Source organism: Mustela erminea, chromosome 9 (assembly GCF_009829155.1).
Source record: "Mustela erminea isolate mMusErm1 chromosome 9, mMusErm1.Pri, whole genome shotgun sequence".
NCBI lineage: Eukaryota > Metazoa > Chordata > Mammalia > Carnivora > Mustelidae > Mustela > Mustela erminea.
The window spans coordinates 87520203-87545451 of NC_045622.1; the positions used below are offsets into that span (position 1 = coordinate 87520203).

The following is a 25249-nucleotide window of genomic DNA, read 5'->3' on the forward strand; positions in this document are numbered from 1 at the left end:
TAATTTGGTCTGTAGAGACCCTTACTCTAAGTAGATCACAGTCTGAGGTTCCAAGTGGACCTGTGTTTGGAGGTGGAGGACCTCAGTCAGCTCATGACGGATGGGGGAAGGATTAGAAGAGTGAATACACATCACAGAGGGTACTGCCAGGAGGGTGGGAACTGCTGTGATCATTGCTATGATGATATCATTGTTATTACTGTTTCCGAGTCCATAACAAATACGGATGGTGGAGGTGGTGGTGGTGGTTAGTATTTTTTGTGTTATTATTTAATTCAAATCGGGAGTGGAGTATAGGTCCCAAGGCAAATAGTGTTTCTCTCTCCAGCCCTGCACTTCTTTGCCCAGACCTCCTCAGGGTTGGTACTGGGAAGCCAAGGCAGAGTCTGAATGCCTGGCCAATGAGGGCCATGTGAGCCACTGAGGGTCCTTGGTTCAAAGACTTTTACAAGAATCACACAGTGACACGAACTGATGGGAGTGTTGCCAAAGGATTGGAGGACAAGTGGCTGAAGATGGAAAGACCCACGAGGCAGTTTCTCTTCCTAGCCTGGGCACAGATGAGGCCATGCAGTTGGAGCGCAGAAGCAGAGACAGGAGAAACACCACACAGCAGAAACGGACCACATGTGGTGACTCCATGTGGACAGAGAAGAAGAGAGAGTTCAAGACAGCCCGAAAGTTCAACCTAGAAGAACAGAGGGCCAAGGACATGACGAGCATCTGGGAGTCTGTTCTAAGAAATGACACCGGTGACCACAGGTCACTAACTCATTCAACATGTGTTGAGCACCAACTATAAATGGGGGAGAAAGCAAGCCCCTCTCTACTCCCGTGACTCTGACGGTCCGTGTGGTCTGTCTGAGTGGTGGTGTCGCGTTGTTGATCATAGTACCAAGAGGGAAAAGAAAAAAAGAAAAGAAAAGGGTGGCTACCTAAATGTACATGACCAGGGTGTTGGTTGTTAATTTGTGATGCGTCTCTAGGGTGGGATCCCACAGAGCTGCTCTAACAAAGGTGTGGCTGGGTGGGTGAGGAAACTTGCCCATGCTTATATGTCCAGAAATACTTATATGCAGGAACAAAAGTATTTGTGTGTGTGTGGACATGCGTGGAGAAGAATTCTGAAGGGTACCCCCTGTAAATCAAGAAACTACAACCAGTGAGCCAAGGTGCTGCCTATTTATGTAAATAACATTTGATTGGGACATAACTGTCCTCATTCACGGGTGTACTGACTTTGTACAACAACAGAGAAGTTGAATCGTTGGGAGGGAAACTGTGTGCCCCACCAAGCACGAAATATTGATTGTCGAGCCCTTGACAGTAAAAGGTTGCCAAACCCTCGTCTGCACCAGACTCTTAACTCTTTTGTTTTAGTAGATCTGGGGGAGGGAAAGCCATGAACATTTCTATTTCGATTTTAATTTTAATGGATTTTTTTATCCCCTCCCCATGGGTTTTTGTAACCAGAAATAAAGTTCAGTTTGGACGGGAAAACATATAGGACTCACAATACCTGATTCTGAAACTTGCTGTAAAGCTCTAGTTTCCAACACACTTATTGGCGTGAAGATTGGTAGATGGTTCGATCAAACAGAGAATCTAAAAACAGACCTAGACTTGTATGGTCACTTGATTTTCAACAGAGGTGCCAAGGTAATTCAATAGGAAAAGATAAGTTTTCGACTAATGGTGCTGGAACAATTGATTACCCAAAGGGTAGGGGAAAAGAACATTGAACTGCACTTTGTACCATAAACAGAAATTAACTTGCAGTGGATCGGAGAAGTAAATGTAGGAGCTAAAGCTATGAAACGTCTTCTAGGCAAAGATTTCCTGGACAGAGTACAAAAAACAGGAAGCATAAAGAGAAATCATTAATACAATAGACTTCATAGAAAATGTTTAAGGGGTGCCTGGGTGGCTCAGTGGGTCAAAGCCTCTGCCTTCAGCTCAGGTCATGATCCCAGGGTCCTGCTTTTCCTTCTCCCTCTGCCTGCTTCTCTAATTGTGATCTCCGTCTGTCAGATAAATAAATAAAATCTTTTTTAAAAAAAAATGAAAAAGAAAAGAAAATGTTTAAGCATTTCTCTTCAAAAAGGCACTGTAAGGTAAAGGAAGAGACAAGCCACCAACTGGGGAGAAAATATTTACAAGACCCGGTTCTGGAAAAGGGCTTGTATCCTGGAACATACAAGGGATCCTCAGTACTCACTAAAGAATCAAATGACCAAATTTAAAATGGACAAGAGATTTCAAGAGATCCTTCAGCAAAGAAGATCTGCAGGTGGCAAATGAGCACGAGAACAGAGGCACAACATCATTTGTCGCTGGGAAATGCAACTTGGCACCTCGGGAGCCTTCACCACTCACCTGCTGGCGTGGCTAGCTGCACTGAGTGCTGGCGAGGGTGCAGAGTGTCTGGGGGGTGGCGGAATGCTGAGGCCGGTGTGAAGAAACAGGGTGAGACTTTCTTGTAAAGTTAAACATACGCTTCCCATAGGGCCCAGCAGCCTTCCCCCTAAGGGGTAAACCCAAGAAATCAAAAACTATATGTCCGTGCAATGTCGTGCATTCCAGAAACTGCAGAAAGCCCAGCTCCCTCCCTCAACACAGATTGTGATCCCTGCATCCGACGGAATGGAACAGCGCGTCTTGAAGAAGGAAAAGACCAATGCGCAGAAACACGGACTCTCAGGAGCACGAGATGTCAAGTGGAGGAAGACAGACGCAACAGGCTGCGAACTCTGTCACTCCGGTGACAAGCCTTGCTGGGAAAAGTGAGTCCATTTGGGCAGAAAACAGATGCATGTTTTCCAGGGGCTGTGCCCGGACGTCAAAGGAGCAGGAGAGAGCTTCTGGGGAGGCGTGCAAAGGTCCCCGGTCTCTTTTGTGGTCATGGTTAAGCAACTCTTAATGTCCTGTGAAACACCTCTCCCGGCACATTTGAAAAGGGGACAGCGGATTGAATGCAAATATAGATACCTCTGTGCGTCCGCACTAGAAATATCCCACGCATTCTCTGTTGAACTTCACCTTCTTTTCATGGATCAAGATACTGTTCAGATTGTTCGACACCAGTATATGTAGCGCTGCCCTGATTTTTTAAATAGGTGTGGAGCCATATGGAGGCACCAAGATTAATTTAGCCCGGCTGCCGTTTGGGAGACGTTCGGGTCATTTCTGGTCCGGATGCTGTTACAAAGGATGCTTCAGTTGATACGCATATTAAAAAGTTATTTCTGGCATGTGAGTTCATCTAGTAAATAGACTCCTGAGAGCAGAACGGCTGGACCAAAGGACGTGTATGTCTTTATGTCATTGTGTATGGTGAATCCTGTCACCACCCTGGGGGCTACCTGTTTCCCCAAGACCTGGCCAGCACAATGGGAGATCCAGCTCTGCCTTTACCAGTGTGATAGGTGAGAAATGGCACTTTCTAGGAAGTTCGATTTGCCTCTGGAGGAAGGAATGTTTTAGAAAGCAGAGGAACACCACATCTCAAGTATCCCATCCCCACCTTGCCTCCGTGGGGCCACGCAGCTCTGTGTGAATTAGGAAAGGGCACACCTCCTCAGGACACCTGACTGCCACTGGCCAGAAAGCTGTTGTGATAACATAGAAATCTGTGATGACTCAGAGGCGAGCAACCCTGGAGCTGGGGACAATCTAGCCGGCCCTCCCAGGGGCAGCTGAGGGAGCTCCTGGCAGCGTCGAGAGCACGGTGGTCTCAGGGGGTTAACAGATTGCCCACGGTTGCTGCACTCCTAGCGGCAGCTACAAGAACAAAAGTCAAGCTGCCTGACCGAGGAGCACGAGGGCATGCGCTTGAGGGACGGCCAGAATAAATGGAAACTTCATTATCCATGGATTATGCACTTAGAACTCAGGTCCCAGGCAACTCTGATATTAGTAATTTGGCCAGCGGGCTCATTAAGCTCTTAAGAAAAGTGAATCTAGTTAATGAATTAATACAAGATGACATTTAACACACAGAGCAGAAGCAAGACCAGGCACCACTGAGTTATATAACGTCATAATTTCTCGAGTAAATGTGATTGCCGCTTCTCGCCTGCCAAAGTGGGCCGATCTGGAGAGAGCCTGCTTTCGGAGACATAAATGAGACTGTTAGGATTTGCCATCATTTCCGATTCCGTTCATTTTAAAGCTCTCCCTCTTGTATTCTTAAAACTTCAAGTGGTTACGTGGAAGCCAGTGTTTTAAAAATCTCTGGACCTGTTTGTTTCCCACCAGCTTTTGTTTTTTAGGAGACACGGCCCTGGGAAAAGGAACCCCCTCGGTCCTTCCCCTCTCCTCCGTTCTGCCCCCTGCGCAGGGGACTGTCCCTGCCTCTGCCTCCGGGAAGCTGGTGGGGGTAATTGAAAGAATGTGAACACTCAGAATTAGCGTGAGCCAGTTTGGGAAGGTGAAAGTTCTGGAGATGGATCGTGGGGAAGGTCACCCAGCAACGTGAACGTACTTCGTGCCACCAAACCCTTAGTGGACCAAACCCTTAAAAATGGTGAGAATGGTAAATTTTAAAAGTTATGTATATATTGTCCCACAATAAAAAAAGCAGAAAGAACTAACATTCACTGAGGGCAAATCCTTGCTGGGTACTTGACATGTATATTGTATTTTAGTCTCCCAAGGATCCAAGGACTTGGCTATGGTTTACCCATTGTCGCCGCTGCCATTTTATTTATTTTATTTTAAGATTTTATTTATTTATTTGACAGAGAGAGAGAGAGAGAGATCACAAGTAGGCAGAGAGAGGGGAAGGGAAGCAGGCTCTCTGCCCAGGAGAGAGCCCGACATGGAGCTTGATCCCCGGACCGTAGGATCATGACCCGAGCTGAAGGCAGAGGCTTTAACCCACTGAGCCACCCAGGCGCCCCCGCAGCCACCATTTTTTAAAAATGGAGGTGCCCAACGCTCCTAAGAGCATAGTAACTGGCTTGAGCAACAACCGCCAGAAGTGACAGCCCCGGGATTCGACCCCTCAGCTCTGTACTGGAGATCACAAAATTAAGAGAGTATTTTTCTTTAAGCCTGAGCTCTGAAACGTAACACACACACGTGAGCTCCCACCCACTTTTTAGTTAGCTACATACACTGAGAGCAGACAGACACCACCAGCAGCCCCCCGAGGGCCGCAGCTCATGGTCTCGGGGGATGAACCCCAAGCCGCCTCCCTCCCTCCACTGTCTGCCGCACGCTCTGCATTTTGCTGAGGATCTTACTGTACAGTTAATCCTTGGAGCAGTGGCCCACAGGAGCATCGAAGCTTTCCCCTCCTGTCTCAGTGTGGCTGGAAAGAGAATGAACACACAGCCTGGAACTGGAGGTGGGGAAGATCTTCATTTGTTGCAAATGAGGACTGTTTGGGGAACCGAGAGGTGTTTTATCCGGGAAGGAGAGGAGATAACATGTTTCTCATGTGGGGGGTTGGTTTGGTTCTGTTTTCTGATGGAACCTATCTGGGTTCCAGGCCTGAGTTCTCTGCTTGCATCTTACGTGAACTTAGGTTAATTCACCTGAGTCTGTTTGTTACCTGGAACATAGATATAATAATAATAATAATAATAATAATAATGGCAGCACCTACCTGCATTTTCCCCACTGAGTTGAAGGCGTGACTCGAGGACCTGCTCTGTGCCAGGCACCATCCTGCAGACTGACTGGGGTTACCGTGATGAACAGAAACAGATGCACATTGAGTAACGAGGCATTAGTAAAGCTTAGCCCAGCTCCAGGACATGGGGCCAGAGCACGTGTCGGTCGCTCCTCCTGCTGCTACAGTTTTGGCTCCTATAGGTCCATGAAAACCTCAGTGCTGCCGAGAAGGAACAGGCCTAGGAGGCGGCCACCAGATTTGCTCCCTTGGGGCCTGTATTTCGATCATTCTTCCCGCTGGGCTGCTGCAGTGTGTGGTTGTGGTTCTTCTGCAAAGGAGGGGTCCCTCGCTCTCTCCGAGGGAGGAGGGGCCACGCTGGTGTCCTGGGCCAGTCTGGACGTGGTCTTGGTTGCCAGGCATGTCGCGCTGACGGAAAGCCCCTCCCTCACCTGGATATCTGAAGCATGGCTTATTACTACACTTGGAGAGGAGGGTGTTGGCAACTGGCGGTGAGTGGGGAGGGGAGGGGGGGCTGTCAGATGTGTCCCAGACTTTCGCCTGAGGGCCTCTGAGGAAATGCTTACAGATTGCCCAACGGGTCTGGTCAGAGGGTGCAGGACACAGTGTGAGGGGCAAGGCTCTGATGTCAGACCACTGTTTAGCTCCTAACCCTGTGACCGTCGTCAGGGGGCCTGGCCCCTCTGAGATGTACTTGGCTTCTCTTAAAAAGAAGGCAGTTGGGGCGCCTGGGTGGCTCAGTGGGTTAATAAGCTGCTGCCTTCAGCTCAGGTCATGATCTCAGGGTCCTGGGGTCAAGTCCCACATCCCGGGCTTTCTGCTCAGCGGGGAGCCTGCTTCCCTTCCTCTCTCTCTGCCTGCCTCTCTGCCTACTTGTAATCTCTCTCTGTCAAATAAATAAATACAATCTTTAAAAAAAAAAGAAGAAGAAGAAGGCAGTTACGGCACCTGGTGCATGGGATTGCAGCGAGGCCAGTAGAGGGAATAAAGCGTGTGTCCGCCCGTCTGGGCCACATACCTGCATAGCACAGGGTCAGCTGTTGTTGGAAGTAGCGGGTCATGATTCCCTCATGATTCCCTAAGCCACATTACAAGGGGCACATAGTACGTTCCAGAGAGCACAGAAGCTAGGATTTGAACCCAGTCTGGCTCCAGAGTCCCCGATGTCTGCCTGTCCTCTGCTGGCTTCTCTATCTTGAGAGCTTGGCATAGGGCCGGACACAAAGGAAACACTCTGCAGACATGAGGAGCCCCGGACATGCCGACCAGCCCTCTTCCCTTCCATTATAGTACGCATTTCTGGTGAATTTTCGGTGCATTTCCAGCCCTAGGCAACCACGGGTCCATTTCCCGTCTCTGTAACTTGGCCTTTCCTAAAGGCTGCATGTCATGGAATCAGAGAGCGTGTGGCCTTTTGAGTCTGGCTTATCTTGCTCAGCACAAGGTTTTTGAGCTTTATCTGTGTTGTAACACGTATCTGTACTGTTTATGGCCAAACCATACTCCATCGTGTAGCTGTTCCACATATTGTTAGCTGGTCACCAGTCACTGAACACGGGGGGTGGCTTCCTGCTTCCTGGCAGTTGCGAACTATGTCGCCACAAACACTCGCTTGCGCTTCCTGGGACTGAGTCTGAAGCAGGAGGGTGAGCCATAGCAGTAAACTCTCTCCTTTTCTCCACCTCCCCTCCCCAACAACCTGGGGTCTCCCAGAGCCAGGCAGCGGGCAGGTGTTCGTGACGTCGGAGAACCAGCTCGTGTACTACCCCAGCATCACCTATGCCATCATCGGCAGCTCCGTCATCTTCGTGCTGGTGGTGGCGCTGCTGGCCCTGGTCCTGCACCACCAGCGGAAGCGGAACAACCTCATGACGCTGCCCGTGCACCGGCTGCAGCATCCTGTGCTTCTCTCCCGCCTGGTGGTCCTGGATCACCCGCACCACTGCAACGTCACCTACAACGTCAACAACGGCATCCAGTATGTGGCCAGCCAGGCTGAGCAGAATGCGTCGGAAGTGGGCTCCCCGCCCTCCTACTCAGAGGCCCTCCTGGACCAAAGGTGCGCGCTGGATGGAAGAAGTGGGGGGGAGGGGCGGGAGGTCATCCATGGGGAAAGCGGGTTCCCAGGGTTTCCCAGGAGCCCACACGCCGCTGCTGATGGTGGTAGCAGGGGCCAGGCATGTACTGGGTCCTGGCAGTACAGTTCACATGTGTCCTTTCTTTTTTTTTTTTTTTTTTTTTTGAGATTTCATTTATTTATTTGAGAGAGAATGAGAGAGTGAAAGAGAGAGCACAAGCAGGGGGAGCAGCAGAGGGAGAGAGAAGCAGGCTCCCTTGCCGAGTAAGGAGCCCGATGCGGGGCTCGATCCCAGGACCCCAGGATCATGACCTGAGCCGAAGGCAGATGCTGAACCCACTGAGCCACGGAGGTGCCCCACATCATCTCATTTAATCCTCTCTGCAGATCACAGCAGGGAGGGCCTCAGTTTTGCAGATGAGGGAATGGACTCTAGGATTTTAAGTGATTTGTCCAAGGACGTAGAGGTAGGATCCTGGTCACCTCAGAGCCCTGTTCCTCCTTGGTAATGCCACACTGACACACGGTCAGGCCGCTGACTGGCTCCGGGGCCGCACCTGCCAATGCCGAACAGTGGCCAGGCCGTATTACAGGGTTGGTTCGTACTATGAATGAATGAATGAGTTCCTTGCTTGGCTTCATTTATCAAACAAAGGAGGTAGCATAGAGCACTCTCAAACTTTGTAAAAACAGTAGGATCCTCATTTCAATCGGGGCTGTACCAGAAGGTGCAAGGGAGAAAGTCAAAAGGCAGAATTCTGTAGTTGAAGCAGCTGGCAGACCTGAATTCTGCCGGCTCAGCCTCCTCCTCCTTTCCTTGGTACCTCCAGAGGATCCTAGAGAACCCATGTTGGAAGTCCACTTGGTTCTAGCTCCCCGGCGCTCTCCTCTTCTGAGCCCAGGACTCACCGGATGTGGCGAGAGGCATTTTGCTGGTCATGTTCCGGGCTGACTGGGCTCCTCTTGGACCCTGTCCAGCAGCAGCTCTTGTGTCCTGTACTCTTTGTTTCTCCTCCTCATCCAAGGTAAAGGTAGCATTAGGGGGCAGGGCTTCCGGACGTCTTCGCAAATTAGGGTGAGAGCCCAGGACCGCACTCGGCACTCAGCCTCTTCATTTGGACCACCCAGGGTAGAGTCAAGTTAAAATTGCCAAATGTGAAGCTGTAACACCTGGGTTTCCATCCCAGAGCTGCTGCTTGCTAGTTATTTGTGGCCCCGGGCAAGTCATTCCATGCCCCCTTGCCTCGGTTTACTCCCCAGTACAATGGGCATGAAAGTAATGCCTACTTTTTAGTGTTCTCATCAGCCTTAAGTGAGGGAGTGAACGTAGAGCAGATGGCACGGCGCCCGGCTCACAGGAAGCCTGCAGGAACCCTGCAGTGAGAACGGCAGAATAAACCGTCTTTTCTGTGGAGTTACTGCATGGCAAGCCAGTGTCCTTACTGTCCCCTCCGACAGAGGAGACGCAGTCACTGGGAAGACCCCCATTCACCCGAGTCCACATAGCCGGGAAAGTTGGCTTTCAGTAAGAAGCGCAGATGCTGTGGACCGTCAGGTTCAACCCGAACCGCCGGCCAGCTGCTCGGCCTCAGGGCCCCTGGCTGGCGCAGGGCATCCTCCCTCTGGGCCGACCCAGGGAACGTGGTTTGGGCACTGCCCGTTTGGTGCGCGCCAACCGCAGCACACCCCCCTCTTCCCGTTCCCTTGGTCTTGTTGCAGGGGTCTCTGGTTCTTGGATAGCTGTCTTCCTCGGGGGACACCTGAGATGGGTGGCGGGGGTTGCCTGCCTGACCTTGGCTCCTAACGCGTTGTCTGTCTTCCCTCTGCCCTCCCCTGCCTCTCCGGCCCCAACCTGCTTTATCCCTCGCAGACCCGCATGGTACGACCTTCCTCCACCGCCCTACTCGTCCGACACCGAGTCTCTGAACCAAGCCGACCTGCCCCCTTACCGCTCGCGCTCCGGGAGCGCCGACAGCGCGGGCTCCCAGGCGGCCAGCAGCCTGCTGAGCACCGAAGACAGCGGCCAGGGCCCGGGCCAGGCCGGCTCCCCTCCTCCGGAGAGTGTCACGGGGCCCAGAGACTCCGTGCCCAGCCAGGACACCGCAGAAGTCTAAATCCGGCGCTTCCAAAGTCCATATGGCTTCATCTGCTCTGACTTGTTACCATCCTGACAACGTCCTGTCGTGGGAAGCTCCTCAGGGTGCCTCCAGGAGGGATTTGGGGTGTCAGCTGTCTCTCCATTCCCCTTCCCACCCCACACACCCCCCCGCCCCAGATTTCAGGGATGTTCTTGCGAGGGAGACCCGACATTTTTCTGGGCTCTCGGGTGACCTGATGTATTGTGCGTCTTGTCCGGGAGGTCACTTGGCCTTCAGGGCCTGGGATCATGACCTCACTTGTCCTGTCCTTCTTCTGTGACTGGTGGCCTCTTGCTGAAGAGGCAGCCTAAGTTTTCAGGCAGCAGGCTAAGGCAGTATCTGAGGAGTCCTCGAGAACGCAGCGTTTCTGGGCCACGTGGGATGTTCAGAAGGGCAGAAGACACCGGACCAGGTCCTCCGTGGGCTGCTACCTTACAGCTCCATTGGAGATGGGGTTTGGGTGATCCTCCCAGGAGGCCGGTGTGGACGGCCACCCCGGAAAGAATCCAGGGGAGCATCAAATCCTGCTCTCACTCTCATACACGCCGTTCTGAGTTCAGCAGAGCAGCGGCCAGAAAGTGGAGACGTTGGCCAAGAGATATACCCTTCAGCCATCAGCAGGGCCCTATGGGTTCTCTGAATGACTCTGAAACCATCTACTCTGAAGAGACCCGGGCTTTAAAAACTGGCCCAAGAACCCTCGTTTTGAGGGTTTTCTCTGGTAGCGTCTGTCCTCAGCCTCGCCCCAGGATAGGCAGGGAGACCTTGCCATGTGTTCATCCGAGTTCTCAGCTCCTAAATTGTAGGCTCTCGAGAGCCTGGGCCTGCTTTGATCCACAGTCCTTCCCTGGCTGCTGGACTGTCCCCCCTCCAGCTGTGACCTGCCCGGAGCCAAGGAAGGAGGACCCAGTCTTGTATTGGCCAAAAATCTGACCTGGTCCTCTGTCCCTGGAAAACACACACAGCCTGTCTTGCCTATTCACGCAGCTTCCCAGGTTACCTGAAGCCCCAGAAGTCGTTCTACGTGTGCATTTGGACTTGAGGACACTGGTTCCTGACACTCATGAGAACCATATTCAGTACCTCCCACCGGAGCTCCGTGTGCTGCGCACGCTTCCTTCCCGAGGCCCAGAAACCAGCGCCCTGATTTAGCATTAGGGTTCGGGTCAGAGTCAGGCTCAGGCTTCTTCTGACCTGCCGTAGTTTCTCTAAAAGACGTGGACAGTAGACAGTTTGGAGTCAAGATTTGCCATTCGGACTTTTTTTTTTTTTTTTAATCTCTTAGAAATGCATTTGAAACAGTGTGTTTGTTTTTTCCCTTCTAGTTAAGGGATTATTTATATGTGTATAGGAAAGCTGTCTTTGTTTGTTTGTCTGTTTTTCCTTGAGTGAGGTCCAAAGAAAGATGCGAAAGGAGATCACACTTTGGTCGCGCTGAGCCTTGTCACCAAGTCACTCCAGACTGACCTGGGTGCTAGCGCTTGTGCGTTGCCGCACTTTGAGTTGTTATTTATCGAGTTCTTGAAGGATGCAGAAGGAGGGATGCCTTTCTCCCTCGGTTCATAGACTCTGTGTTTATGCTAGCTTTCCTTGGTCTTTGTGCCCAGCCAGAGAAAGAGGGCCCACGCCCTGGAGAAATAGTGGGTGGAAATCCGTGGCAAGAAACCACACTGACTGATGGGGAACAAAACTGGAAACAGGTGGAAACCCTCCAGGCGGCTGTCGCCCATTCAGGACTTCTTTCCACAGCAGAAAAAGTGTTCAGTGACCTCGTTGATGCAAAGTTCAATGAAGCCTGCCCAAGTGGGAGAACGACATGGCATTTAATGATTCTGTTCTTGGGACCGTGTTTTTTTGGTTGTTGTTTTTTTAACCAAATCCAAACTGTGTTCTAGGAAGGCTAGCCGCTTGGCGATTTCTTTTTGTCTTTTTTAAGTTAAAGAAAAGGAGCCTAGTTGCTTGCGTCTTTCATTTTTTAAAATAACACTTGAGTTATTTTCCTTATAATCCAATAAAGAAAGAACTTTTGATGGGAGCCGGAGTGTGCTAGGAACTCTGGCTGAGCATTTCATCTCCTCTGAGTCAGAATGGCTTTCTTTCTTCTCCCTTTGATGGGCCCATGCTTCTTTCTGGTATTTTGGAAGTTGTTTAGAGGAAAGGATTCTAATTTTAATTAATTACGCAGTGAATCTCACTCGCTTTTCTGCTTCCAGGCATCTTAGGAAAAACAAATGGTCTTCGTAGATAAGAAAGCCTATTAATGCGTGTGTGTGTTTTTTTTAAATAAACACAGGGACATTTTTATTATAGATGTGATTTTTTTAATGAATCTTTTTAAAAATATATAAATAGGACACCAAAGCTGCAGGGGTTTTTCCTGGTTTTTCTGCCCTGCTCGAGATGGCAAGTAAGTGACCAGCAATATTTTTTAACTCATTCCATCCAGGCTTTTTTTTTTTAAATACATGGCCTAAGTCTACAGCAGCCAGAAAACCATCTCTCTTCTTTTTTCTCAGAAGAGGCCAGCAAGCTCTTTTTATTTTCTCGTTCAAATTCATATCCCTGTAACCTTTAACTTACCTCCTGACTTAACACCCCCCTCCAAAATTGGCTTTAAAAAAAAAAAAATGCAACAAAGTGGTTGACGAATAGCGTGCGATGTTCAAAGTTGATGTAAACTGGAAAGTTTGTTGTGTGGTTCCTTTTCGTGTTTTGGTTAGGTTTTGGTTTGGGTTTTTGTTTTGTTTTGTTTTTTAAATTTTTATACTTTCAAATAAACTGGCAGTTTCATTCTTTCTATTGGTTTGAATGGTTCTTAACCCATGTTTCTCCTCTGTGGCAAACTGAAGAGGGAACGGTCAATCCCGTGGCCTCTGCAGTGAACTTAAACCATCACAAAATGAGAAAAAGGAAAACTGTAGTGATGGGACCTCAAAATGTGATGGGTGTTTAAGGATGCCATAGCTCATGGGGTTGGAATACAGAAGTGAAGTCTTGGACACCAGTTAGCATCACAGCACCCAGACTGTCCACTCAGAAGACAGATGCTAATTGCCGTCACTAGGCTGCCATTTGAGGGAAAAGGACAAGTGACCATGACAGCTGAAACAGATTCTGACCACATATTCCGGGGCACACTGCAGCTCTTGCATACGTAGAGGTGGTCATGAGTTTGGAACCCCAGTGGCTCAGACTGGCCCCAGGGATGGTAACATCTTTGTGCTTTTCTGAGTCTCATTTTGGAACTATATGTTAATGATGCCACATGGATAGCTTCCACAGAAAGTCAGGATGCCCAAGAGATCACCCATGAACAGGAGAAATAATCCTGGCCTTGGCCAAGATTGAAATCCATGTGGATTTCTAAACATAGAATGTGCAGAACTGAGGCTTAGATCACGTATTTGTCCCCCCGTGTCTCAAAGAGAAGACTGGGCTATCAGACCGTGGTATCCCAGCTTTATAGCAGGCCACGTCCTGCCCCAAGTGGTCTAGAGGAAACCTTTTCAAGCGGTATGCTCCAAAGGCTTGTCAAGATATTAGCCCCTTCATCTCTCTGAGCACCATTATTTACTGGGTGCCAAAAAGAGGAAATGGTCGAGAAGTACTTATCTAGAGCAGAAATCAATAAATGTTTCATGTAAAGGGTCAGATACTAAATATTTTTGGCTCTGCAACTATATGGTCTTCATGGCAATGACAGAAATAGTCACAGATGATAAATAAATGGGTGTGGGTGCTTCCAATAAAACTATTTATGCAAATAGGCAGCTGGCTGGATTTTAGCCCATGGGCTGGGGTTCCCTAGCCCTTGATACGGAAGAGCATTCCTACATTGGGTTCATGGATCCAAGACTAGAGGCACTGTAGAAAAGAAATGGTATGTTAATGGCTTGGAATAGTAGAACCCTTAAAATGCCACCAATCTCCAAAAAATAAAAATAGGAGAACTTACGAAACAAGCAATTTAAGGACCCATGAAATTCATTTTAATTGACCCTATAAGCTCTTTCCCGGTGCATAAGAAAATACAGGATTAAATGAGTGTCTTTCCCAAGGAGGTCCTAAGCAGTTGTTTTGAATGCAGAGGTCCTAATCAAAATATTACTCTCACGAGGGATTCTCTAACATGATAAACTGACACAACAATCTGTCTTTCAGAGCAAAGTCCATGGGAATGAGTGTTCTGAGAAGTATTGTCCATATTCTCCACTTAGCTTGCCACCCGAAGGCAAGGCAGTAGATTCAAAGGGAAAATTACAAAATAATAATAATAATAGAAGAAGGAACTTGAGATGACTACGGTGGAGGTGTGGTAAGTGCACCCAGGGAGACCTTCAGGAACAATGTCAATGAGAAAATATATCGACTCCTTTGACATCTTATAGTTAGGTAAGATCATGGATCACTCCCCAATTAACCCCAAGTGATAGAAATCCAATTCATAACATTTACAATTGTATTAAATTTTAGCAAAGACATATTGGCTAATGCAACTAAGTCCAAGGGTATGGAACTGTTGGTTTCAGGTTGGGCTGGATCTAGTTGTTCAATAACTGTCATTAGGACTCTGTTTCTCCCTCTCAACTTCATAGCCCTGTTTTGCCCAGCATTGGTGTCATGGCTTGACATTAGGTGAAAAAGAGGGTCCCAGAAGATCCAAGTTTGCAATCTCAGAAAAAAAGATACCATTTCTTCTCCTAGTGTCTCTAGAAATTCCCTTAAGTGGAGTTATGACTGGTCATCCTTGGTCATATAGCCACTGCTGTGGGTGGGAGTCTCTTGATTGACAGTCTTGGCAGAACTACATGAAATAGGAAAGGGATGATTCCCACATGGGAGGGCTGGTAGTAGGTAAGATACCAATATGTCTACTGTAGACCCTCACCAAGGAACGGGACACACAACTGACTGGCATAATTTTTGGTACACATAGGAAAACTCCTATAACTTCAATCTTCAGGCAACATAGGTCTGAAAAGAGCAGAGGCAGTGTTACAGTGAAAATTTCAGGAGAAAACATCCTTTCTCTAAACATAGGAGACATGGTCAGTTTCAGGCTATAGTAGGCCTGGGTTAGGTATACTTTTATGAGATATTCATCTGGGGTAGGTCACATGGATAAAGCCAAAATAGGAAGAGTTCCATCCTAAAGAAGCCCAAATTGCCTTGTGGGTTCCAGGACTCTCCCCAGACCTCTGCAAGCATGGAAACGGTGCAGTTATCCCACCAAGATTCATCCCCAACTTGCACACGATTTTTAAGTTGTTGGATCAGAAATATATTCCCATTTTTCACCCTTTCACCGAAGTATGCAAAGACTTCGATTCAATTATCCATACTGTTAACTAAACTTTCCAAATTAACCCTTTTACCTGCCCCCACCCCAAGAGCTGGGATGCATCAATATCCAGAGAACCACAACTTAGAGGCAGCTGATGTCATAGGACCTGAGGGACTGAATCCCTATCACCGTGGGGACTTGAAGGCATGACCATAGGGAGCCGGGATACAATTCTGGGGCAAATTTGTTTACTTTAACATGACTGATGCTTCAGACCCAGTTGTGGGTGTGTGGACTGAGCAAGGTGATTCCCTCTAAGTTCCAGTACCAGGCAGTAGTTGCCATTCTGGGCTTTCAAGTTCATCCTGATAAATCATCCCAGTGAGCCAGCAGAAAAAAGGGCTCATGGAGAAATCCTATGGACTTTCCTCTACAATGGAGCACACACAGGCAGCATTTAGGGGCCAGGCCTGGAAGTGATCATACCCCTCCATTCACCTCTTTGCCCAGGGTCTGGTTAGTCTCACAACCACACCTACCGCGAGGAGGCTGGGAAGGTAGTTTAGCTACATATCCTGGAAGAACCGGAAGTGGATTTTGGCACCAGCCACTGAATATATGTTTGTACACTTCTTTCCTCCTTAAAATACACTCATCCCTTCCCCAACCAGTTTTGGAAAAAAACCCAACCAGATTCTGAATCTAACCAGATTCCGTGTCCAGGATTGTGAAACTCTCTCCAATCCAAATGTGGCTTCCCTATTAGGATGATTTCTCAACCCCACGTATCTTTTATGGTTTGTCTTCTTAGATTGCCTTCCTTCAACTTACTTAATTCTCTTAATCACCTTCCTTCAACTTAATTCAACGTGAATAACTTTCAAGTCACTCAGAATAAAAGTCAGAATTGTGGTCTGCTGGACATTACACCATTAGCTGCCATTACCTATCCAATCTCATTTTCTACTAATCTCCTGCCCCAGTTTGGCCCCTTTGCTGGCTCTGGAACCCGCCAGGCGCTCCCCGCTCAGGCCCTTTGCTCCTGGTCTTCGCGTTACCTTGAACCCCCATCTCCGGACACGTGGAATACTTCCCATCAGAGAGCCATCATGACCCACATCCACTTAGAATCTTTATATTGCCATCTTAGGGACCTCAGCTGTGGTCATTTGGAGACTCTTGGAAAACAGAAATAGCAGAGCTTGCTCTTGAGCAAGATCTAGTTACCACTTAAATGATTTGGTGGCGGGGGGGTTCCTTGAACCAGGTAGTATATGGGAACTTAGGAAGGAACTCTGGGGAATGTGTTCAAAAAGTGAGGCCTGGAAATGTAATTTGGACCAATGCTAATATTAGCCAAGGATCAAGAGGTGAGCCAACTTAAGAAATACCTTGAACTTAGAGCTAATACACTGGACTGTGCAGGACAGGACCTGGGGATGGAGGTGGGACTTGAACACAGGCCCCCGGGGGGCCAGCTCTTTCAGTGATCCCTGTATGATGTGGCACTTTTTGGCAGAAAAACTTGAAGCAGACCTTCATCTTGAAGGGCGTTCTGGTGTATCAGCCTGTGAGTCAACTAAAGGACACATCGATGAGCCTGGAAACTTCTAGGATCACCCGTTCCTGTTTGGAAACGGTGGCATCCTGGGGTCAGAGATGAGGCGCCAGCATCTAGCTCAAACAGGGAAGAGTTACAGGGTTATTATAGAAAGAAAAGAAGGAGATGGCTTCCTTGTAAGTGAAAAATAAACTGCTTAAATAACTCATCCCTCCCGTTGGAAGCAGTTGCCGGGAAATGACTGAATGTGAGGGTCTTGACCCCACTTGCTGACTCGGCTTGCATCTAATAAGTAGCTCGTTCATGAAGATGATATTTGTGTTTGCCTGATGGGTGTCCGCTGGGATCCGTCAGAGCCACTGCAAGCATTACAGGAACAAGGCGTTGAATATGGACATGGGGGCTTACCCAGATGTGCAAGAGCTGGCCGAGTGATGGCCTGAAAGGACCCCAGACCCAGTTTCCAATGGCACCAGCCTCATCCAGGGACAGGTAGAGAAACCAGAGCTTGCAAAGCAGTTGGAGAAGCTACCTTAACCCCAAAATTGTACTGTGATGAGAGAGCTCACAGAACTGTAAAACCATGGGTCTGATCTCAGCCCCAAACCCCTAAGAATAATGAATGCCTCTGCACCTCCACCTTTCACACCTCACATGAGTTCCCTTTATGGGCACACTCGCCCTGGAGCCGTCTGGGGAAGGGGATTCTGGGAAGCACGGTTCCCAGCCTTGTGCGAGAATGGAGCCAATGGGCCCTCAGCCCACTGGGGAGACCAGGATGTCGGTCCACGCAGTCATTTCCAGAACAGACCCTCCATCCTCCAGGTGAGATTTCTTACTATGTAGCCAATTGGTCCAGGGAGGGTTGGACCTCGTGTAATTCATGAGGAAAGGGAATTTCATTTTTGACCCTTAATTTTTCCAGGTATACCTAGAGTCCGTATCATTGGAGTCCATAGTTTTCAATACTGGGATGATTCCATTATATTCTTTGGTATAATTTTTGGTAAGCTGTTTGGACAATTTGTGTTAGGAAATAGAAAAGGATTTGTTTGCTATGGAGTTACTTTTACTAATGATCTGTTTTGACCCTGAACAGAACTTCCTACTATACAGTGGGTCCCCAGGAAAATCAAAATGGGACAGTTGTGGATGTTTGGGTGAGCAACTTTATGCAGGTGGGAGTAAGATACAGTCCTCCTGCCCTGAGAGAAATGCCTGGTGGGTTGACCCTAGGTTTGGCTGTCAAGTCAAATAAACCAAAAAACATGGAAAAGTATAAGGCTTCTGACCCCTCTCCCCATGGTTTTCCTCCCTTCTGCTCACTAACACCTCACAGAAGCAAATTTGCTAAGAGTCATTGAGGTGAACCTATCAATCGGGCCATGTCAACTGGGGAACAGATTGCTCAAAGCATGAACAGGAGTTCAGAGATTCCAGGAAGGAAGATTCCAGAAGGAAGAAAGGGGAATGCACATCCACTCTCTCCCACCCTTCTGTTCCTGTCCTCCTTGGCCATCTCTCCCTCCTGCCCTCTCCTTCCTGTCCTCTCTCCGGAGTTCCATTCCTTGCTTATGAGTTTTAAAGGTAGGTCTCTTCATGTTCCTTGGAGCAAGCGAGGTGGCTCAGAGCCCTCTGAGTGTAATCTGCAGTCCTAGATCTCCCTGGAAGATCCAATGTAACAGGAGGCTCTCATTTGGGTCTTGGTTAATAGCCATTGTTTACTTACCAGCCTTTACTGGGAAGCCTAGACTTTGAAATATTACCCGGAACTTGCATTTACTACCAAAACTTTTTGTCTTGGGTACTTGTCTCTGTACTCAAACACTGAGTTTGCAAACCAGAAACCCAAGGGTAGTACTCAACCCATACATGTATTTTTCATTGGCTCATAGACTAATTTTTGTTTGTTTGTTTGTTTAAATCTGTTGCCAATGATTAAGATTCAGGCAAATTCACATTTATATCTGGATGTCTGGCTTCTTTGGAAGAACCATAAGCTAGAGCACATTGGGCTCCCTTCCAACATGTCGGGCTCTCTGGACTGTTTACATGGAACGTTTGCTCGTTGCGGCCACGGCTTCTCCCTCCCGTCTCCTAACCAGCCCACTCCACTTATGTAATTGCTTGCCTGGCCCCTGTCCGACTTGTTAGAGCCTGGAGGGAGCAAGGCTGAGGAGACGGCATCCAAATTTCTACCAGCAGTTTCTTTCTGGAAAGAGCAAGTACCACGGACTCAGATGGTTGCCAGCTTTGCCACTAATTAGTCCTGTCACTATCTAGTCGTGTTACTATCTAGTTTCCATTCTGGAAAATGCAAACCTAAGTTCTGGCAATGGACGTGTGTCATGCCCAGCACGTTAGCCTGTGTGTGTGGTAAAATATACACAAAGTATGATTTACCACTATAACCATTTTTAAGAGTACAGTTCCGCAGCGCTGGGCACACTCACGTTTTCGTGCCACTGTTATCATCATCCATCTCCAGAAAATGTTCATTACCCCAAACTGAATCTCTGTCCCCATTAAACCATGACACACACACCCTCTGGTTTTCTCAGCCCTGGCACATGCTGGTCTACTTTCTGAATCTATGAATAGCCCAGACACCTCATATAAGCAGAAGTGTCTTTCTGGGTCTAGTTTATTTCACTTAGCATAATGTCCTCAAGGGTCACCCATGTGGCAGCATGGGGCAGGATTTCCAACTTTTTAAGGCTGAGTAAGATTCCGTTGGAGGTATCTCCCACAATTAGTTTATCCCTTCATTCCTAGATGGGCTTTATGACTTGTCACACCTTTTGGTGATGGCGACTTTGTTCAAGGGCGTGCAGGTGGATCTTTGAGTCCCTGCGTTCACTTCTTTGGAGTGTATACCCGCAAGGGGAGCTGGCCTCGTGCCCTTTCCATACCCTTCCTAGGTTTGGGGGAGTCCCCTCTTATGAGTCCTGCCTCCCCAAAGAAGGAGGGACTCATTTGGGCAAGCTTCTTGGGAACTAGGGCCCTGACATGTGACTGAGGCTCTGCTCCTAGGACCCTCGCTTGAAGACTTGCCTTTGGAAGAAAAGAAGGTAAAGAAGGAGGCACCATACAGACGGAATTAGTTCTGGGGGTGACAATGGAACATCAGGCCCCAGGCCACAGCAAAGGTGCTCAGCATCACTGGTGGCAGCCGTGGCTCCTGCATCAGAGCCCCTGCTGTCAAGCTCCCCAACATTATCATTGGGATGGTGCTCTCCACCCCAGCCCCAACCCTGATTCTCTGTTCCACCGACTCTCCAAGCCACTGACTCAATGAATTCCTTTCTTGTTTAAACCAGCAGTAGCAAGGAAGGAGCACTGGATTCTGAGCCCACAGACCTGAGAGCAAATTTCAGCCCAGCTCCCGCACCTCGGCATGACTTTGCACAAGTCGGTCTAACCAAAGCTCAGTGTCCTGTCCACAAAAACGTCTGTACTTCCTCAAGCAGCAGTGGGAAATCCGTGCCATCTTGCAGCTGAAGTCCCTGGTGAAGGGCAAGGGAAACTCTGAATGGGAAGTCTTATCAATGTGACTTCAGCAGGGGTCCAAGCTGCCCTTGTTTTTTTGTTGTTGTTGTTGTTTTTAATTTCTGGATAGTGGATTTATTGATATTTTTTCTTTCTTTTCTTTTTCCAGGTTTTTAAAAATTTAAATTCAAGTAATTAACATGTAGTGTATTATTAGTTTCAAAGGTAGAGGTCAGTGATTCATCCGTTGTGTGTAATACCCAGTGCTCAATACATCCTGTGCCCTGCTCGATGTCCAACACCCAGTCACCCCATCCCTACCCCCTCCCCTCCAGCAACCCTCAGTTGGTTGCCTATGATTAAGTCTCTAACGGTTTGTGTCCCTCTCTGGTTTCCTCCTGTTTCATTTTTCCTCCCTTCTCCTATGATCCTACGATCGTTTTGTTTCTTAAATTCCACATACAAGTGAGATCACATGATAATCACCTTTCTCTGGTTGACTTATTAGGTTAGCATAATACCCATGTCATTGCAAATGGCAAGATTTCATTTTTGATGGCTGAGTAGAATTATTCATATATATATATATATATATATATATATATATATATGTATACCACATCTTCTTTATCAATTCATCTATCGGTGGACATCTGGGCTCTTTCCATAATTTGGCTATTGTAGATATTGTTGCCATAAACATTGGGGTACACATGCCCCTTCAGATCACTACATTTGTATCTTTTGGGTAAATACCCAGTAGTGCAATTGCTGGCTTGTAGGGTAGCTCTATTTTCAACTTTGTGAGGAAACTCCCTACTGTTTTCCAGAGTGGCTGCACCAGCTTGCATTCCCACCAATGGTGTAGGAGGGTTCCCCTTTCTCCACATCCTCACCTATATCTGTCATTTCCTAACTTGTTACTTTTAGCCATCCCGACCAGGGTCAGATGAAAACTGTAGTTTTGATCTGTATTTCCCTGATGCCGAGTGATGGTGCGCACTTTTTTCATGTGTCTGTTGGCCATTTGTACGTCTTCTTTGGAGAATTGTTTTGCTAAGGGATCTTGGAAACTGCAGGAAGCAGACCACTTCAGGGCAAAGTCCTGAATGCATTTGAACCCAGGAGTCTGAATTAATTCACTTAAATGCCCTTTTGGAAATTGGTTTAATAAGTTGGTAAATGCAGGGAGGGGAGATAGAGGTATTTAGTAGGCAGCACCTGAGGATCCCAAGGGCCAAATGCAGAGCAGTGATGATGATGATGACGATGATGATGACGGTGATGAAGGTGATGATAATAATAGCAACATTTTTTGGTCAGCAATTTTGTGCCAAGCACTTTTGCTTTCATTTGCCTTGGCTCATATAATCTTCTTAATCAGGGATTGCACACTATAACTCTCTGGCCTGCCATTTGTGTTTGTAAATAAAGTTTTATTGAGACACACCTATGCCCACTCATTTACTATTTCTACGCCTGCTTTCAAGGCACAACGACAGAGTAGAGTAGCTGCAACAGTGTCTATTTGGCCCAAAAGACTTAAAATATTCACCATCTGGCCCTTAGTGGAAAAACTTGCTGATTCTTGCTCTGAATGAAGCCTGAGAGTTGGATAGGATTATTCCACCCACTTTTCCAGATTGGGAAACTGAGGACCTGAGACATAAAAGAGCTTGTTCTAAGACCTAAACCCAGAAAGGACTCAATGTCAGATTTGAGTTCAAAGGCCAGGCTGCAACCGCTAAGTTTTAAACTTCCAGTCATTTTACGGCAGTGATGTCTTCTCCTCTCCATCCCCCCGCCCAGCCCCATTCCTGCGGGGAAACTGGTAAATGATAGTCACTGCCTGCCTCCTTCGAATGAAGGCAGCAGGCCTGGATTGAAATGTCCTCTTCCTGCCTCCAGGATCTCAGTCAGAACTGGATGTTGCTTCCCTAGAGATCATTTGCTGCCTTAACTGCTCTCAAAATCAATCTCAAAATCAATCTACTCCCGAAAGGCACGGTGCTGTCTGCTAAGTGGTAGGAAGCCCGTGTTTGTTCAGGAGCGGACTCCAGGGACCCAGAGAAACACAGCTTTGCCAGGTAGAGTTGGCTTTGTGGAAAGTCTTCCTTCCAGAACACATGTCATCCGCGTTTCAGCCCATATCACTTTGGTGTCCTTACACCACACCTCCTGCACATTAGGGACCCCTGAGCCCCAAACACCAAAGAGTGTTTGGGCACGTTGCTCTACTTCTCATCTGAATGCAAAGCTTACCTGGGAGGAATCAGTCTCTGACCGCAAAGTGTTGATGGCCATCACAGGGTGCCTCCCCAGAGGGGGGCTTTCAGGGCCACCAGGCACCCACCAGGTGCCTGTCCGCGCAGAACTGAACAAGGAAAAGAGCCAGAGTGCAGCCCGTGTGCGCGTGAGCAGTCTCTGCGGAGTACCTAATCCATTCAGTGGCTTCCTCCCCTCTGTGGTTTCCCATCGACTTTATCATCTCCATTCTGGGGTCCATGTGACCCATGAAACCTTCCAGGTGAAAACAGGTGGTAGGCTCCAGTCTGGAAACCCTGGCAGGAGGGTCTGCCCAGAAGGGGTTGGCCCATCGGTATGAAGCCTGAGCGAGTGGCTTTGTGCCTGCACTTTGTTCAGAAGCCCCTTTCAGGCCAATGAATGCTGGCAGGATGATTTGGTTTTCCGAATGAGATTCCCACGGCCCTTACTACCGCTCAGAATTGGCTCATTTGTCATCTTCAGGCCGTGCCAGACAGACACTTGGTCGTGCACAATTCCCAAAGACTGCCCAGCCCATGCTGGAATGGGCCTCCGTGTCCCCAGGATGGTTTCCCTGTGCGAGACCCTTCTCTGTGCCTCAGCAGCCCCATCTGTAAAATGGGAAAGCAGCTGGCCAACAGCCCAGGGAGAATCCCCCATCCAGAGCGCCTTGGTCCCAGAAGACCAGGAAGGGCTGTGGCAGCCTGGGCAACAGAAGCATCTGCCTCTGAGCAGGAGGGCAAGGCCGTCAGCACAGAGTCTCTCAATGGGCCTTATGTCTTGAATAAATTGTATGTTGGAATTTAATTTGGAATCCCTGCTGTTTCTTTGATGAACACAAACCACAAGGTAATTAGGGTGATGAAGCAGGCCGCTGCCCCTCCCGACAGACTCATTTGCCTGAGCAAGGGGGGAGGGGACGGTGGTCCGCAGGTTACTCGTGGACCAGTGCTGGGTGTGGTCTGGGCATCAGCACCCCAATCCCCAAGAGAGAACGAGGACCTTGGGACAACTGTTGGTTTGGGGGTACTTTCTTGGTTTGCACCCCACGGCTCATGACCCCATTGCAGGCCCCAGCTAACATCCATACCCCAGTCTCAGCCCATAACTCAGGTCTCTGACTTTCTTCCCAATCCCAGCATGGAGACGCCACCTGGAAAGCAGACTGCTATGATTTTTTACCTCTTTGTACCTTCTGTTAGTGCTGCCCCTTGGCCAAACTAGCTGGAAGCCATTTGCAAGGAGGTTCTTGAAAATGTAGTTCTCTGCAGTGTGGAGCTGAGCGCGGGAAGGTGGTGCATAGATCAGAACACAAACCGGTTGACGCAGACCAGCACAGGCCCAGGAACACCCATGGGACAGGCCTTACTGTGTATCATCAGAAAATTGTATTTTCTCCAGACTAGAACTAATTAATATAACAAAGTATGTTTTGATTTTTATGGAATGAAATAGAAGCTGGAGTCTTCTTTATTCAGAGAAGAATAAAGCAAGACTAGAGGTCCTTGTATTAGTTTCTTAATGCTATCGGGCTTAGTGGCTTATTAACTCACAGTTAAGGAGATCGGAGTCTTAGTCTCACTGAAATGGTCTTACTGGGCTAAAATCAAGGTGAGGGCTGGATTTCTGCTCAGGACTCCAGAGGAGGACCTATTCCTGGCCTTTTCTAGCTTCTAGAGGTTGCCACATTGTCTCATGGCTTCCTCACTCTGACCTCTGCTTCCACTGCCTTTGGAAGAGCCCATGATCTCTCTGTCCATCCCTGGTGAAACCAGGAGCCTGACAGTCCAGGGCTGGACACAGAGAGCTCCCTAGAGACTCAAAGCGTGGTGGTCATGATGGATGGAGGTGGTGGGGATAAAAAGAACCATAGGAAGGAAGTTCTGTTATTATCCCATTTCACAGAGGAGGAGAATGGGATTTGGAGAAAGTGCATGGCCTGTCTCGAAGTCATAGCACTACAGAGAGCCAACGCTTGTGTCCCTCTGCCTTTCCACCTCCCGGAATTCACTTTCCCAGACCAGAACACCAAAAGGCAGCGTGTCTCCAGGGACTGCGAAAGCCAGAGGAGGAATTTTCTGAGATCACTGATCCCAGTAATGCCACTGTCATCCCAAGTCTGCAGCAGGAACAGCCTCAGTGCTGTTAGAATGTACTCTAGGGAGTCAGTGGGCACACCACACACTGAGCTTCGTCCCATAGTTCACTACTCGCCCCCCAGTGCAGAAGCACTTACCGTGGTTAGATCCAGTCCTTCCAGGTGGTAATGGATTTTTTAAAAATAATGCAAATGGAGAACTACATCCTCCCTATGGCTTCAACAGGCCAAGATCTGGAGATCAGGGCCACTCATACATGTAACAGGTGTTTATTGTGTGCCTACTGTGTGCCAGGTACTAGTCTGTCTGCTGGAAATCCATCAGGGACCCCCCCCCCGATCCTTGTTCCCATGGACTGTATATTTATGAGAAACAAGATGTCATAATTCTAAACAAAAACAGGTAAATGGGTAAATGGGCTCAATAAATAGGCATGAACACTGGCAGCCTTTGAGAGATGCTCGCAGGAGGCTGGTAAAGAGGGTCATAGCCCCATGAAGAGCCCCCGTTGGCCGGCTCAGGACCAAGGTCAAGTGTGCCATGCCGGTCTCCTCCGTCGAGAGCTGTGGTTAGACATAGAGGCGTGAGTCCTGTCTGCAGTAAGTCTCTGCTCTGAGAGCTGGGATCCATTGCCCTCACGTGTGAAAGGGGTCATTGACTCTAACACTGTCTCCGCAGAAGGGCTGCTGTAATACAGG

At 48.4% G+C, this 25249-nt stretch overlaps 1 protein-coding gene across 3 annotated transcripts in view; it reads left to right on the forward strand.

Moving 5' to 3' along the window:
- Positions 1-25249, forward strand: part of LDLRAD3 (low density lipoprotein receptor class A domain containing 3) — a 237130-nt gene that overhangs the window by 207784 nt on the left and 4097 nt on the right. For 2 of the 3 annotated variants that reach the window (XM_032356433.1, XM_032356434.1), the window contains exons 5-6: positions 7352-7697; positions 9586-12615. In XM_032356433.1, coding sequence (XP_032212324.1) covers positions 7352-7697; positions 9586-9829 — 590 coding nt within the window. In that variant the 3' untranslated portion in view covers positions 9830-12615. Of the gene's footprint in view, positions 1-7351; positions 7698-9585; positions 12616-13296; positions 13300-25249 lie in introns of those variants that run through there. The other variant, XR_004288960.1, reaches the window with a different exon arrangement.